General features: G+C 38.2%; 1 protein-coding gene across 5 annotated transcripts in view; it reads right to left on the bottom strand.

Moving 5' to 3' along the window:
• The window catches only part of LOC145985353 (inositol 1,4,5-triphosphate receptor associated 2-like), a 283,782-nt gene that overhangs the window by 192,629 nt on the left and 74,300 nt on the right, over positions 1-16,853 (bottom strand). For 4 of the 5 annotated variants that reach the window (XM_083119265.1, XM_083119264.1, XM_083119263.1 and 1 more), the window contains 4 exons: positions 3,899-4,013; positions 2,311-2,487; positions 998-1,108; positions 97-169 (listed from right to left, as the gene is read on the bottom strand). In XM_083119265.1, coding sequence (XP_082975391.1) covers positions 97-169; positions 998-1,108; positions 2,311-2,487; positions 3,899-4,013 — 476 coding nt within the window. The remainder of the gene's footprint in view (positions 1-96; positions 170-997; positions 1,109-2,310; positions 2,488-3,898; positions 4,014-16,853) is intronic. The other variant, XM_083119266.1, reaches the window with a different exon arrangement.

Genomic DNA, 16,853 nt, shown 5'->3' with positions numbered 1-16,853 from the left:
ACTTTTCCTCATAATTTGTCTGTCTCTCATACATTAAATATCACACATGACACTATCTCAAGAAATAAAAGCTAATGGTCATTCACAAATACTTACCTACTGTATCACCAGCCCCTTGAGCTTGTTCTGTTGAGCCCTTGCTTCCAGCTAAGAGATCACTGCTTCTGGCCTGAAAAAATAACTTAAATGTTTAGCTACTATTATTTTACGTCAAGAAACACATTCAGAAATTTCAAAACTAATGCATTCGTAACGAAAGAGAATATTGTGAAATTAAACAAAATCGTAAGCAGAAATACGGATTGAAATAATAAATTATAACTACGATTTAAGAAGCTACATGCGGTTTCTCTTACTGTCGCAGTTACTTTTCCTTGAACCTCATTCAAAATTAAATATTGGATAATTAATATATTTTAACAGTATAAAAGTATTTCTTCTTGTGTGTTCACATTGCTTGTATTGTAGAATTTTTGTTTTAATTTACATTTGTTACAAGATGTTACAACCGTAACCCAACCGTAAATTAAAAGGAAATTAGGTATAACTTTTTGCAATAAACAACATTTTAACGAAAGCTCGTACAAATAAGTGATCCATACTACTTGATAAGGAAAAAATCAATCATTACAGTTAACCTCAAAGTTTTATGTGACTACTACGTGAGAAAAAACAACTATAATCTCACATTTCTTCACAGGAGACAATCAAAATTGTACCAGTCATGCTTTTTTTATTTATGAACACCTAAGCATAACGTTGTCCTGTTTTCAGAATTTTCTTAAATAAATAAAATCTATCTGGAATATTCGAAGATAATAGAAACTAGTTAAACTCAAAAGAAATATCCTCTGGTGAGATATACCGAGGATAGCTTAGGTGCTCACACATTCCTGTTGATTGGATTCTGCTTATAATTTACATAGGTTCAATGTCTACTGAATTATATGTTACTTGAAAGGAAATTCAAGTTAGGGGAATAAAGAGAAGTACTTACTAATGCTGCTAGAACAGCCTGGCTCTTTGCAATCTGATTTTTGAGAGCATTTAGTTCACGGTTCACTTGAAACTTCAGTCTATCAGGCGACATGTACACGGACCCTTCTTTCTGCAAAGAAATCGGTAATGATGTATTTGGCTAACCGTCAATATGACAGGACATAGTATACAGTTTAACTAAGTATGATCACGTCAGACTAAGGAGGAAATTACGCTTTTAGATTAAACTTAGGGATTCCACCATGGTTTTTGCATAATTTATTTATATTTTATATTTTCAGTACAAATTGTAAAGTAAACCTACCCCTGCACATTGCAATATTGCGTGAAGGCATATAGGAGGTAGGACGCCATCCATTCACAATCTCGGCCATTTGTGGAGGTGATGGGTTCAGCACCACGCTCCGGCCGCTTCCACCCTCCAGATAGAGGCTGGATGTTCCAGACATCCGCTACGCAGGAACATTGCTTGGAGAATTTCCACCCGATATTACACACCCAGGGAATCTAATACGGATCTCCCGCGTGTCAGTCAGACTCCTCACCTACTCTTTTTAGTGGAATACCAATTGATTACTTTAATGTAGTAGACAAAAAAGCGAATAAATTATGGTTTCGGCTAGAGAAGTCACAAATTCCATATCAAACATTAGATGTACTCTACGTAGTTCTACATGTGTATATTATAAACTATTGTACGGTGAAGTGCTCCAAACCAACAAATCAAGAATAGGGAGCAATTTAAAATTACTTTTATGGAAAAGATGAACACAAAAACTCGAATGATTGCAAACCTACTGCAAGACTATACTTATCCATAGCACTAAACTACCCAGAGTAATTTAAACTGTCCTTCCAAAAAGGGCTGGTCGTAAGAAAGTTCTCAATATTGTACAATGTTCGAGACTCGATCCGAGGACCCCAGGACATTACATCGCGTTACACTAACAATTACACAATATAGATATTTTTCTCTTTGCTTAATTCGAGGTAAGATTCTTCTTCCAACAGGTTAATTATGTATAATTAGATATATTAACACTGCTCATATTCTAGTTTTCTAAAAATATCTTACTAATGGGCATGTCGCGCCAACCACTATCATGAAACATTTCGAAGCAAACGGTATCTTTACTTCACGTACAACTGTAATTGAGACAGTAAGTAGCCTACAACTGAGCAGCAGCTCGAGCCTAAAGCATTCTGAATGTAAAAATTGTGAACATTTCTAAACGCATTGCAATATAGAAAAAGAGCGTAAGTACAATAGAAATACTTCTCAGTATGGGTACAAAGATGATATGTTCTTACCTGGCTTCCAGCGCAGCTTCCATCACTCCCGTTTAAATCGATCTGAATTTGACTCCAACCATCTTCTGCTCCTTTCGTCAGATTCTCGCTCTGCAACATACAATCATGTTTCCAGTCACTGCACTCCCCCTCTTCTACCAATTCTGCATACAAATGTGGCAGCTCTTTTTTATTTACCTAGCAAATGCAAAATGCTACAATATTCAACTACCAAAGTGCAATATCTCTCTACAAACTAGTAAATTCCAAATGTAAATACAGCCTCTTAGCTCACTTCTTCATCCACAAGAAAGCAAAAAAGTTTCCGAAAAGACTACAAACTGATGCATGTCCAGCTTGGCAAGCTACCATGTTACGTTTCGTAAGTACCGTCACGGACATTTCTGGGTTGTTACAACCCCACCCCCATTGAAAGTCAATAGGATCGTCACAACCCAGAAGTGTCCGTGACGGTACATAGGAGATTCCCGTAAAACAATGAGCTACTACACAGTGCAGAGACTATACCATCTTTCCTCGGTGAGCCTTTTCTCTTAGGAAAAAAGAGAATGCCACTTCATCCTGCCTGCATGCAACCCAGTGATATATATCCAGGATTGCCACTATTTTTCTTGACAAGACTATGTGCACTACGTTAAATCCGAATGACGTAAGTGGCTGGTGTAGGAAGGCACTTACTCTGTTGTCATACAGTTACTCATCCTGAAGTAAAATACACGAAGGTACATGATGTTATAATCGTCACTTTTGGTGTGTTTGTGTCTTGCCTTTTTTGTCTCTTCTTTTTAAGTCTCTAGCTTAATAGTTATGACTACGTGACAATGTAACGTTCAAACTTGGGCTTCCTGATGACGCTGTAGCCTTGTAATCAAGTGGTCTCGGGTTCGATCACGGTGGAGACACATGGCACAATGGTTCGGATCTCACGAACTGTACCCGAGTAGCCTATCTGAACATAAAGTGAACAAAATACCATTCTTTTTAAAGTCCAAGCTTTACTCAGAAGGGGATCCTTGCATCCCAAGATTGCCCTTTAGTCTGAAATCTCCTTTGGACACTTTCGTGGGTTCTTTCTTGAACATGAGGTTAGCGTTTCACAGTGAAGTGACACGCATCATATGTCACTTGGGAACGAACCTATCATATCAACGATTCACGCCATAGCAACATGACACGCTGCGCAAGTCTACTGTAGGACTGGTCGGTCCTGAAGTTGCATGTGACGTGTCGCTTCGGTGTGAAATCGCCCTAAGAACAAGGTACCCTAGTTGCACTTTTTAGGACGTCCATGATCACATGTATTCTCATGTGCAGTATTGTGGCTGTCAAAGACGTAAGCATCTGTGACAAACTGCAATATATTTCGCTGGGTTGTATATGGTCAGGGTAAATATTTTTAACGTTTAATAGTGACACCAGAAGGAAAAAAAATCAATGAGAAAAGATGTTTAGCATAATGTTATCTGCACATTGTGAAAGAAGTTCGATGTTATACGGTTGCACCTGATAAATCTACTTGGAAATTGATGCATAACGCTAAAGCTTCAACTAAGAAAGAATGATCAAAATAGTCAAGATCAGCTCTTACCTCCTCTTGCCCAGTTATGACTTGACCTGTAGAACTCTTAACCGCAAAATCTGCTCCCAAGTGGGTCATCTTCTCCTCACCCAAACCGCACTTCTCAGCCACTGCCACCGTGGCACTGTAATAGACGATAATAATCAGTCACCAGTAGAGAAGATATTTACATAAAGTTTCATAATTCATTTAATATTAACATATATTATATTTAATGTTAGTGATGAAAACCTACAAATATTTACCTATCGAAAGACGCAGAATAGAATTTGCGTGGAAAAGTTTTCATATTTCATAATATTTTGGGAAAATCATCACATTAATGAAATTTCTTCGATTTGTTTTATATTATACAGTATCTTACACCGAAGTTATTTTGTGTGTTTTATTTGACTGAACTTTGGGTTTTACCCACTCTTGAATGGTGACACTACTCCATTGTCTGCATTGCAATAAAATGGCATAGATTCAGGAGCGGAAAATATGGGTGATCTACAAACTACCTCTTGCAGGTACAAAACATTGTTGCAGAAAAGAAGATGCAGAGTGAGTCTGCATCCAGGCTCATTTTCAGAAGGTACAACAGATTTTAGAGAAGTTGGAAGCAAGCGGAACACCTGAACAGAGTTCCTGGATCTGCAGAGAAAGGGGCTTCAGAGAAAAATGGATAATTTGCTGGGTAACAATATATTCTACTCGGTATTATTTCAAGTAAGAGATGTATTAGAAGCCAAGAGTGCGCGAGACAGCGCAGGAAGTAGCGAGAGCGAATGAGATGCCGAGAGAAACAGAGAGGCAGACAGAGAGAGAGAGAGAGACAGAGAGAGAGAGAGAGGAGGAGAGGCAGAAAGAGGGAGGGGGAAAGGGAGAGAGAGGGAGGGGGAAAGGGGGAGAGAGGGAGGGGGAAAGGGGGAGGGGGGGAGGGGGAAAGGGGGAGAGGGGGGAGGATGGAAAGTTAGAAAGAGAGGTAGAGAGAGAGAGTGCACCAGAGATAGAGAGAGAACGAGAGGTATAATTGGGGAGAGAGCGAAGGAAGGAAAAGGAAGAGAGGAAGAAGGAAAACGAAGAGAGAAAGAAGGAAAAAGAAGAGAGATAGAAGGAAAAAGGAGAGAGAAAGAAGGAAAAATAAGAGAGAAAGAAGGAAAAAGAAGAGAGATAGAAGGAAAAAGGAGAGAGAAAGAAGGAAAAATAAGAGAGAAAGAAGGAAAAATAAGAGAGAAGGAAAAAGAAGAGAGAAGGAAAAAGGAGAGAAGGAAAAAGAAGAGAGAAGAAAAAGAAGAGAGCCACTTTATGCACAGGAAGGCTAATCGAGACTGGACTACGGTTTGAAGTGGGACCCGAACCACTAAGTGCCTCCATCGGGTATCGAACCCGGGACTCCTTGATTACAAGGCGACGACGCTACCACTGCGCCATCGGGGAGGCCCCTTGTCAGCCATGGAGTCCACTAGAAAAATCATAATCACTGGCGACGTCACTCTATTGAACAGCGTTCCGGGTTGCATATTTAACTGTATGCTCAGTCCCGACTGGTCTATCTGACCATCCGTCGAAAATGGAAATGCTGTTTATGAAACGTCACGGTTGTGGTAAAATACAGTCGGTAAGAAATACATATGGTGATACTGGAGAAAAGTAAATATTGTACAAATATCGGATCACAAAAATACTTGTATTTTAAAGCACCAATTTGATGTGCGATTTGGATTTCAAAACAGACGTAGGCAGAAAATTTGTTGTCTACTTCTTTCAGAAGATTGTGACATGTATTTACGACCTTTTCATACGTATATCAGACTTCTTTTCTTTAGGGAAACAGGTCACAAGAGGTTTGACTGTATAACCCCCCTTGGGCATTTTTATTAGCTTTTTGTAACTAATTACATTTCAAAGTAATCAAAATTTGTTTAACTTCCTTTTCTTATTATTTTAAAAGAATATTTATATATCGTTATTTCCCAGTAGGAGTATTGCATTGTGGACATTACAGAACTCAGCTTTTATCGTGGGTGAAATGGAGAAAGTCCCTTCTTTAGTGGGAAAAAAGAAAATGCGGAAATATGCGGCAAGCATTCGCATCTGTCAACAGCAGAAGTCCGCTCTTTATCTTCCGGTTGACGCGTACAAACAACAGAATTTCTGAGTTCTTAGTCGTTTCCATGGCAACGAGAGACGGAGCTGCCAAGTCTTGAAGGTATCTCTCTTTAACGAAAGCACCGGAGACACAGCCCAGGAAAATTATATGTAGAACATGACGTAATCTGAGACTTGTCACTGCGCAGTGCTTAATAATGGAATTTAAAAGCCAGGACAAAATGTTACTTGAGCATTTCGTCTGCATGAGATATTACAGTGAGGATACTGTGATCTGTGTCAGTAATGTACAGTAACGTACGTCTGTGTAGAACAAAAACAAGTTTCAATAGAAGCACTTTGTTTTTACTATTATTTATTAGTTATAGTTGTGTTTAATATAAATCCATATATTTTTGTTTACATGTACAGTGGCGCATAAAGTGTGTCACAGGCAGTCAAGTTAAAGTACTAAATCTTCCCAAAAATAATTAGAATAATATAGATTCCATTACCACAATCATATGCCCTTTCAAGTGTTTTACTAAAGATAAAAGTGTCAAATTGGAAAACAATACAGAGAAAAATTGAAAAATATAATTAGTTGTCAGAATAGAAACAAAAAGACCGAATTTAATTCAGATTCAGAAGTACGAGAAGGAGAAGGACCTCTAATTCGACAACGTAGTGGCAAATGCTATTGACTTGGGGCCAAGGGATGCTGAGTTAGAATTCCGGTGTGCCCATGAGCTCAAGTAAGATTTCAAGCTCAATGGATATTATTATTGTTATTATTCCTTATTTTCTGTACCTCCTGATCTAAATAAAACCGACAGAATATTCTTGCAAACTGTGTCTAGTCAGGGCATTCGGAAGATGGGAGTCTCCAGGAGGGACACTGAACCCCTTGATTGATTGAGTCTGTACTTTAAGTCCACTTTATGCTAATCGGGACTGGACGTACAGTTTAAAGTGGGATCCGAACCACTATGTGCTTCCACCGGGTATCGAACCCGGGACCCCTTGATTATAAGGTGACGACGCTACCACTGCGCCATGGGGGAGGTCCGTCTGTACCCTTGAAAATGAATGTCAGTCCGAAATTATAAATTTCACACGTTTAATTTAATTTCCTGGATATTAATTTGTATCAGTTATTGAAAGGAATTAATAATTGCAAGTAAACCTTGCGCATGTCGTTCGTAGGAACACAATAACTTCAAACTGAAGAAGATTTGCAGAAGATTCTGCACAGTTTGGGGGAAAATGCTTTGCTTGCCTGCTTCTCTCTCCCAGGGAAAAAATCTGCGGACGTCCGGGTGTCTAGTGCAGGCATACACAATTATCGTGTATAAAATATGAAAATTCACCTCGTATTCATGTGCACTCCCCTCTACCATCCCCCGTAGTGGATGCATGCGACCCTCCCAAAGTAAATTCACACACTGACCAGTCACAATATGCTTTCCCCTCTCTGATCCGTTGCTCCCAATTACAAACCATGAACGAAGCATGTGGTGACACCTGACGTAGTCTCTCTCAACTACTTCGTCTCGTACTCTTTACACCTACGCTGCCTAACGCTAAAGAATAACTGAGGCACAATTTTTTTGCAGCAAAATCATAATAAATATGCTAATTATGGCGAGTCGCGTACCCAAGTTTACTGTTGCTTTATCAGAGCTGTTTGCCCTGCTTTTCTTAATGGTAAATATTATCGTGCTACTTGTAGCAGAGCTATTGTATTTGTTTGAATTGTTGCTTTAAGTCCACCTCATGCACAAATAGGCTAATCGGGATGACCTACAGTTTAAGGTAGGATCAGAGCCACTGTGAAATGTGTCTTCCAGGACCCCCTGATTAATAGTCCAGTGCATTTATGATTTCATTTATGATTATTTCGAGTGGCTCGCTGAGCGCTTGTATTATATTAGAACAGTGCCATTTTCCTAAAATGCATTCTCACCTAAACAACCCTCTGCTCGATAGGTATAAAATGACATGATTTGTGTACTACTTTATTACGCTTTTGTTCGAACCCTTTTTACCATCAAATTGTCGGTTTAAGAGTAATTTGCCTCAATATTGGACAGTCTCCTAAGAAAATTGGCAAGATTAATTTTCGAAGTGGAGCCATCCGGGGCCTCCGAGATGCGTATACTTCGTGTATACTCCGTATACAGGCCGCAACCTGTGATGTTAAAAGAATGATGACGCCAAAAGATTAGTCGTGCGTTTTGGGGAAATACATGTATTTGAATGAGCGAGTTGTTCGAGAAACAGTTCCTGTAAATGTATTTATTTCACAGTAAGAATACTAATTACGCAAATTAAACATAGTTATATCCTGATTAGTTACAAGTAAATTTATGCATTTGAATGCAATACAACATTTAATTACATGTTAGTAATAAAATGTGTTCCGCCAGTGCGAAGTACGACATTTAAGAATTTGTGTGTAGTAATATTAATTACACGGATGCCGAACTTGTAACTACTAATTATATTCCTTTATTTAACACGAGAAAAAATTGATAGTTATTTATATGTCCGTATTATTGCTCATACGTTGTCTGAAGTCGTGTAGTTCAAAGTTCAAAAGTCACGTCTTAAACATCTTAATATTCACTTACTTCTTCAAGCTATGTCCAGTTTACAAGAATTATGATCTTGACATACATCACGTGAAATAAATATAATGTACATGAATAGAATTTTACGACTTTGTTCAATTTTAATAACCTATTTCACAAATACATTGTTGATAATTTTGTACCTTTGTACTCAGTAATGGAAGTTATATTTTCCCTTTGTCGATTATTTCTGTCAAAACAGGAATAAATCTTTATGATTATTGTGATGTAGTTAGCGAACTACATAAAAATATGTACTCGTGTCACCAGAATTTAAAGCAATTGGGAATGTAGAATGGAAATCTGTAGACAAGTTCCTAAAGTGAAAATTTACTATATAAATAACGATTCGTGCATTTGCACATTGTCATTGTGATTTCATGTAACCTATTTGCTTTTTAAAATGTATGCTCTGTGTAAAAGTAGGAGAGCAGGATTTTATTCAACCTTTTTCTAAATATCACAAGTACAAGGGGAAAATATAATTATCAACTTATATGTTAGTGAAATTTGCTTGGTACGATTTCACTACATGTCCACGTTCAGTTGCAAGTAAATTGTCATTGTTAGGGATGAATGAAACACACGCTGATATTCCTAAAACTTTTGCCGTATCATGAAGAAAACTCTTCTCTTGATTTTACCACATGTAGCTTGTCGACCTAAAAGGGATATAATTATAAAGATTTTAGAATGCGAATTTCTTCTAACAATATTCTCCTAATAGAACATGAGGTTTATCGTGATCTCCTTCTTTTTGCTTTGGACTTCTTAATTAAAGTACGTGGGTCGTTCAATATATAAGTTTCCGTATGCTGTAAAAAAAATTATTTTTAAGATACATTAGAAAACTATACATACATGTGTAGGAGGATCCTTCCTCACTTCTCCACACAATCCCCATAGATATTCAGGCATTTGTCCCACCGTTGCACCAATTTGTCCATACCCTTTGCAAGAAAATCAGGGCTCTGGCTATTGAACACTATTCTCACATTCCGCTTCACTTCTTCATCTGTTTCGAAACGGTAACCTTGCAATTCAGACTTTAACACCGGAAAAAGATGAAAATCACTCGGCGCTAAATCAGGGCTGTATGGAGGGTGGGGCAGCAGTTCCAACCCCAATACTTCAATTTTGTGTTGTGTTTGCACTGCTGAGTGGGGGCGAGCGTTATCGTCAAGAAGAATGACACCAGCTGACAGGAGACCTGGTCGCTTATGTCGAATTGTGGTTTTTCAGTTTATCCAATGTTTGACAATAACTGTCAGCATTAATTGTTCTTCCTTGTTCCAAAAGGTCCATCAGCAGAACACCCTTAGCATCCATGCTTCTGAACTCCTTATGACGCGAGCCCGCGTTTTCCGAACAAGCCTTTACTTTTCGCCCTGGAGCGCATGAGCCTTCACGTCTGATAACGAATCGATTGTTGTTCCTTGTAGACGAAGGATGGTGCTTGTCAACCATGTGCTTCTTTTTAATGGCATTGCTTTATACAATATTTTATAGCACAGCAAAGCTTATATATTGAACGTCCCTAGTAAGTTGCTTGCATTAATATTCTCATTTTCCGTGTGATCGTAAATCCCATTTCATATGCTTGAATTACTGTTAGATCATTTAAGGTTAGTGTTCTTGGCATCCAGGTATTTCGAATAGGTTAGGCTAATGCGTTTGTTTCAAAAGTATGTGTAAACTTTCTCTCTTTGCTTGATGTAAAAATGTTAATGCGAAAAATGAGTTTAAAAATTGTAACCTACAAACTTGTGCAGCCAAATATTTACCGGATTTCTAGAAAATTAGAAATTTATTCAAATTACACACGGGAATAGAGTTTCGCAAAGTTGGAAAGTTTATTTAATACGAAATTCCAATCTTACAAGTTCTTTCCTCAACCTTCTGTACGTAAACTTTTACAAAATTATCTTGCATGCATTCCACAGCAATTCAATAGTAATTATATACTAACGATGATAATTATTTACGAATTTAGAGTAAGTTTCAATTGTAGGATAAACTTTTATCTCTATCGCCTTTTTTCCCCTTGGTAATTCGAAAAATAAATGTACATTATGAAGAACGGTAAAGATTGGATTTTACTTTCATCAATATTATTTACGTATTTTCTAAAGCCACATAACATTTGAAATGTTCATGAGGTGAATGCAACGTTCTGAACGAATAAGAAAGGTCGATTCAGTCAGAAAAAATATTATACTCTTATAATGCACTTTGTTCAATGTTGTAAATTGACTATACTTGACTAATCCTGTGACGTCACGGAAGCTGGTGTGAGGCCCGTATGTAAGTATCTCGGAGGCCCCGAGCCAGGACGTAATGAAGAAACAAAACGCAATAATTCATATCATAGGCCTATATGAAAATTAAAGTCCGTTACAAGAGGTATAATTTAAATGAAACAGCATCGTTTTTCGACTAACGAATTGGAATGAGCACGTAAATGGCGATTGGCTAGTCCACTGAACATGTATAACAATTGATTCTACCAAGTCTCTTGTGTTCATCGAAAAGTCAATGATTCCGGACTTAACCGCCTGACTGTGTTAGACACTTTTTTGGTGTTGTCCTCCATTTAGACAAACATTTTACGGCGCATATTTCATTAAAATATATATAATCTTATATCGTTTTAAAGCTTATAAATTAGGCTACAACTTTTATTCGAAACAATTTCTTGTCATTTAATTTGTTCAAAAGTTACAATGCAAAAACTTCAGAAATTACTAGAAAAATTCACTTTTCAAAGATTATTTTTAAATTACGGAAAAAACACCAACATTATCGAAAAATTAAACGTAATCGTTTTATAGCCCCTCTAATGAGGATTAAGACTGAAAAGAGTACCTGTCTACGACCATTGGTTACGGAGATATAGGTCAATAACAGAGTCTGGGAAATTGATGTTTCGGGTTGCGCCGGGGGTGGGGAAAGCACCGCGAGGAGGGGCGGGGACTTTTGGGATTTCGCACTACTAGTAGTGTTCTAACAACTGACCAAAATTCAGCTTTTACGGAATTATTCCCGACATTGGCCTTTTTTTGTCCTTCATTGACTTGGCTAACTCTAGACATACTGTCCTGCAGGAAAATCTGTCAGTAAAGCCTGGCATTATGTCACGGCGGGTTTGAACCGATAAGACGCCGAGGAGGCAATATCACAGACTCGAGAAAACAACTGACTATCAACTTCCATTCGCGAGTTTGCTAGTGTCCTCCTCGTCTTGGTTGACATATTCATTATTTTTATTTTACTTTCTGCCTTTTTGCCTAATCGCGAAGATGAGGATGAAATGTGATAAGATGAAATGGATGTAGAGAGAAACACAAAATAACAGGACAACACAAGCTCCAGAGAGGATTATACTGGGTGCAAAATGTAGTGCAAGGTGTACAACATGGAAGAGAGGTTGGCATTTGGGTTCTTCAGGAAGAGTCACTCCCTTACACCCCTTGATGTAATTAATGCCAAACTGATCCATGTCACAAAAAACAGGAGGAAAAAAAGGAGCAAGGTTGCTCACTACATTCGATCTACAGGAAATACAGGGTGTGCACAAATTATTGATCAATTTTGAGTGATTGATTAATTTGCTTTATTTTATTTCACCTTTTATGCCACTTTTGGCTAATTTGCGAAGATTGAGATGAGTGATGAAATTGATGAAGGAACACTCACAAACATTCTCACAATCGACCTGGTCATGCCCAAACCAGGATTCGAACACCGGACCCCTGGCGTCGAAGCGCGATGTGCTAACCATTCCTCCACCATATTTTCACAAATAGCGAAAAGAAATACACGATATTACCACCACCATTTGAAAGAGGAATATTTGCAGTTTCACATAAATGCATTCTGTGTGTGCTGAACGTGTGGCAGGATAGTACCTTAATGAAAATCTGCCAGGTCGACGGTCGTGCAGCGGTCGCACACATCTCCTGCACATGATATGGTTATCCCGGCCACCAGATCTCACAAGTGTGCGATTTCTTCCTCTGGGGTTTGATCAAAAACCATGTTTACGTGTCTGCACTTCCACGCCACAGACACTGCCAGAATTGCGAAGGTGCATCGTCGTCGGAAACTTTACACAAGACATGCTTGAGAATATTTGGCGACAATGGGAGTACCGCCTGGACATATGTCCTAGCCTGGACATATGTCCTACCACAAGTTGGGCGCACAGCACATCGAATCCATTTAAGGTCTGTGAAATTTCAAATATTCCTCTTTCAAATGGTTGTAGTACATAGAATGTATCTCTGTTCAGTATTGTTGAAAACATGTTATCACAAAATCGACCAATAATTTGTGTGCATCCTGTATATTATGTAGTTTACGTAAATTTATTTAAGGATGAAACTGAATCGGCAAGTTTACATCATTCGCAGACAACAGATTTTCTAACTGGAAGGTAGTTGAGTGAAAGGTAAATTCCCACGGAAACAGTTATGATGATGATGACCATCACACAAAATCAGTGACTTGGTTAAAACGGTCAGAAATAAATCAAGTAGTTGATTGTGGATCTTGCAGCACAGTATCAGTCGACACTGAAACGACTTTCGGGTTCCCCTTGCTGGCGGATGTTCAATCAGCTGATGCAGGCGAGAATGTCCACGAAAATTTATTGTGACACCATACACTTCCATTAGTGTTTATGAGGAAAACGGGCGAAGCATAATTAAACCAGTAGTAGAACAGGGAAGTTCTGTCTCGTGAATGTGCTAAATAAAAGCACCCGAGAGTAACACTACTGTCTTGTAATCAAGGAAAACCGGGTTCGTTCTAAGATGAAGGCACATTCGACTCTCTTTCGCATCCCGCTCTAAACTGTAGGTCCAGTCGGTGATGAGCCTTTCTGAGTACGAAGTGCTAATGAGTTTTAAAAAGCAAAAAAGCATAAGATTCGTAACGAAGGAGCAGGGGCATCGTCACCGAGTGGGCGAGAACAGACTTTAGCCGTCTACCGGACCTAATAATTAGGCAACTATTGCCAACATGAGAAATTTTATCATTTATAGTAAAGGAAGAATGACATACACAGAGAAACGAAAATAAATAGACAGAAAAGTAAACAATTTGATAGAGAAGAATATATAGAGGAGAAATAAAGAAAAAATAGAGGAAGAATTAAAAATGAAAGGATAGAGGAGAGCAAGAAAGATAAGAAGAAAGACAAAGAGGGATAGGTAGAAAGAAAGGAGTAACTTGAGGAAGGAAGAGGGATAAGGAAATAGAAACAGAACCGGAGGAAAAAAGAAGGAAACAGAGAAAAGATGGAAAGATGTAAAAGGGAGAAAGAGAAACAGAAAGAATCAAAGAAAGGGGTATACAAAGAGAGAGAAAGAAAGGAAAAACAGAGAGAGAGAGAGAGAGGCTTTACCGAAACAGTCATCTAACAATATTAAGTGCACCTTTGAACCTACTCAAAGAGATTCTCTGGGGATTTCCCTGAGGAAATCTTTCGGAAAGCAAATAAATATCATGATTATACTGAAATCCTGAAAACCTTACTAAGATAAAGAAAATTTACTTTTCTCTAGGACTAGGACCAACCATTATATTGACAATTAGCAGTGATTCCATTGAAGAGGTTCAAAGCCACGGAATTTCCTCTTTTCAACAATTGCTTTCGGAGCTAAATTGTTCATTCTGAGAATATATATCTATGATCATTCGCACATTTTCTTTTTGTTCTTTCTCACCGCCTCTTTCCTCCCTTTCCCCTTCTCTTCTTCTTTCCCTCTCTCCTTCATTCTTTCTCCTTTCCTCTCGCTCTCTTTCATCTCTTTCTGCTTCTCACAAAACATTTCTGTTTTACAATGACTTCAATAGTGCATGCTTCTTCAGAACTCAACTCTTCAATTTTGCCTCCCCCCCTTCCCCCATTTTCTGCGGGCGTTCATGGGCACATTGTAAGATAATATTTGCGTCACCACGTAATTGACGTAGTTCGTTAATTATCTATTTGGTAATTTTCAGTTTTCTACCTTTAAAGGTTAATTGCAACGTCGAAGATGATGACGGTGGTCAAATAGATGATGTGAAGTAATCGCATCAATGTCATACCCAAGATTCGATCCTAGAACCACTACAACATCCTTCATTGTATACCGCTACTGTATCATTTTACATTTCATAACAATATCGTAATGTAGCTCACAGAAATTTAGCCGGTGGTGGAGATCGAACGTACGACAGACCTATGATTTTATCACAAAGCAGATGTGCTAAACAACTGCGTTAGAATAGGTATAACCAGTATAAGCACTAGATATTGAAGAAGCCAAATTAGCATTGCATGCTAATAAAGAACCATTGTCGCTAACATTCAGAGAATTTCGAGGTTTCTCTTATTAAGATCTCATAAATCATTTAAACTCCTTCGACATTTAATGCTTTACATTTCGTTTAATTTGATTTCATAATCCAAATTATCATTAGGGGTCAAGCATACTGAGGTTACTCGCATCCTTTGCCTGATTCTTGAACACAAGCCCTTAACAACAACAGAATGTAATTTGAGTCAGCAAATTATAAGAAGTTGGCTAAAACACATCTTGATCGATTTAACTTATTTGGCTTCGCTTTCCTGTCACTTTTGGCTAATCGCGAAGGTGAGGATGAGTGATGATATGGTGGAATTGACGAAGGGACACTCACACAGAGCACCTATGCCTAGACCTGGATTCGAACCCAGGACGCTGACGTAGCAGTGCGCTGTTCTAACCACTGCTGCCGGAGGTCAGCCCACTAAAGCTCATCTAAAAGCTAAAATTCCTACGCATAAAAGACGTGACTGTAAGGAGAGACTCGGCACACACAAGGCCAATATACAATTCTACAGAGGATTATACCGACTATGGGCCAGGCGTCAGTATCTCTGTTAGTCTATCAGAACACAGCCATTCTTCTTATTAAATGTAGGGTGTTCTAGACTTAAGTCAAACAATTTTACATCAGGCAGTTACTTATGTTTATTCTTAACATTTAATTTATAGCAAACATTGCAGACATGATATACATATTGGATAATCACTGTTTAGAAACTTTACCACATGTCCAATATAAAATTATAAGATATAATATTTTCTTTAATTCACCGTTACTTAAATGAGAGCAACAGGAAATCGCAGTTTTTTTTTACTTTGGTGCTTTTTCCCGAACACCCTAGAAATTTAAAATAGCAAGAGAGGCATTGAAGAAATATATATAACTTATAAGAGGTTCTCAACTACTTAAAGAGCTACGAATACGTCAATAAATGCAACCGACGAACAGAGAAATTTTGCCTAACATCCAGCCTCCAGCCAGGAACATATTTATTTACAATTCCGATGTGTTGATTATAGGAGACCGAGATGTAAACATTATTCCTGAATTCCCCTCCCTCTCTGGGGAAGCACATGCGAGATGTTCTCCACTACCCCCTTGACAAAGGGGTTGGACCGACGCCATCCAATTCGATCGATATAGCCAGGCAGCTCCGAGACGAGATAGCATAGTCGATTCTACGTCGAGTCTGTCTCTCGCTTTCGAGGTAGCTGCGTTTAGGTTGGAAATGCGGTTCAAATTCCTTACGTACACTCTCTCTATATTTTACCTTTTGATCTTGTACTGTGTAAACGCTTGGTTCCCACGTTCTATTCTGTGACAAAACAAAGGAGGAAGCAACCTTTTCACTTTAGTTGATTTTATGTCCCCTTTATGCACACATAGGCTAATTGGGACTGAACCTACAAGTCAGACACACTAATGATACCACCGATTACGTAAGGGTATAATGAAAATTGACCTAATGAAAATATTAACATCTAAAGTAAACCAATGGAAAACTCAAAATCTTGTAGAAACAAAATTAGCACCTCTGAACAATTCGCAAATAATCTAAATTGTAAGCAACACATAATAAAGTCCAGAAACAAAATAATTACAAAAGTAATGAAATATGTTCTAGTGGTCCTAGGATCGAATATTGGCTAAGGCATGGATGCTTGTACGTACTTCCCACCATCTATTTGACCATTATCACTCATCTTCATCGTCTCAATTAACCTTTAAAGGTAGAAGCTGAAAAAAATTAATAATCCATGTCATATATATGGTTCCGCAAATATTATCCTACAATATGACCATGAACGAACGCAGAAAATGAGGGTTGAGGCTGAGTTCAAAATTGAAGAGTTATGTTATGAAGAAGCGGGTACTATTGAAAAACCATATGACGTTTATGT

Source organism: Lepisma saccharinum, chromosome 3 (assembly GCF_977018435.1).
Source record: "Lepisma saccharinum chromosome 3, izLepSacc3.1, whole genome shotgun sequence".
Taxonomy (NCBI): Eukaryota; Metazoa; Arthropoda; class Insecta; order Zygentoma; family Lepismatidae; genus Lepisma; species Lepisma saccharinum.
Note: the sequence above shows the minus strand (reverse complement) of the source record. Positions and strands in the feature narration are given on the sequence as shown.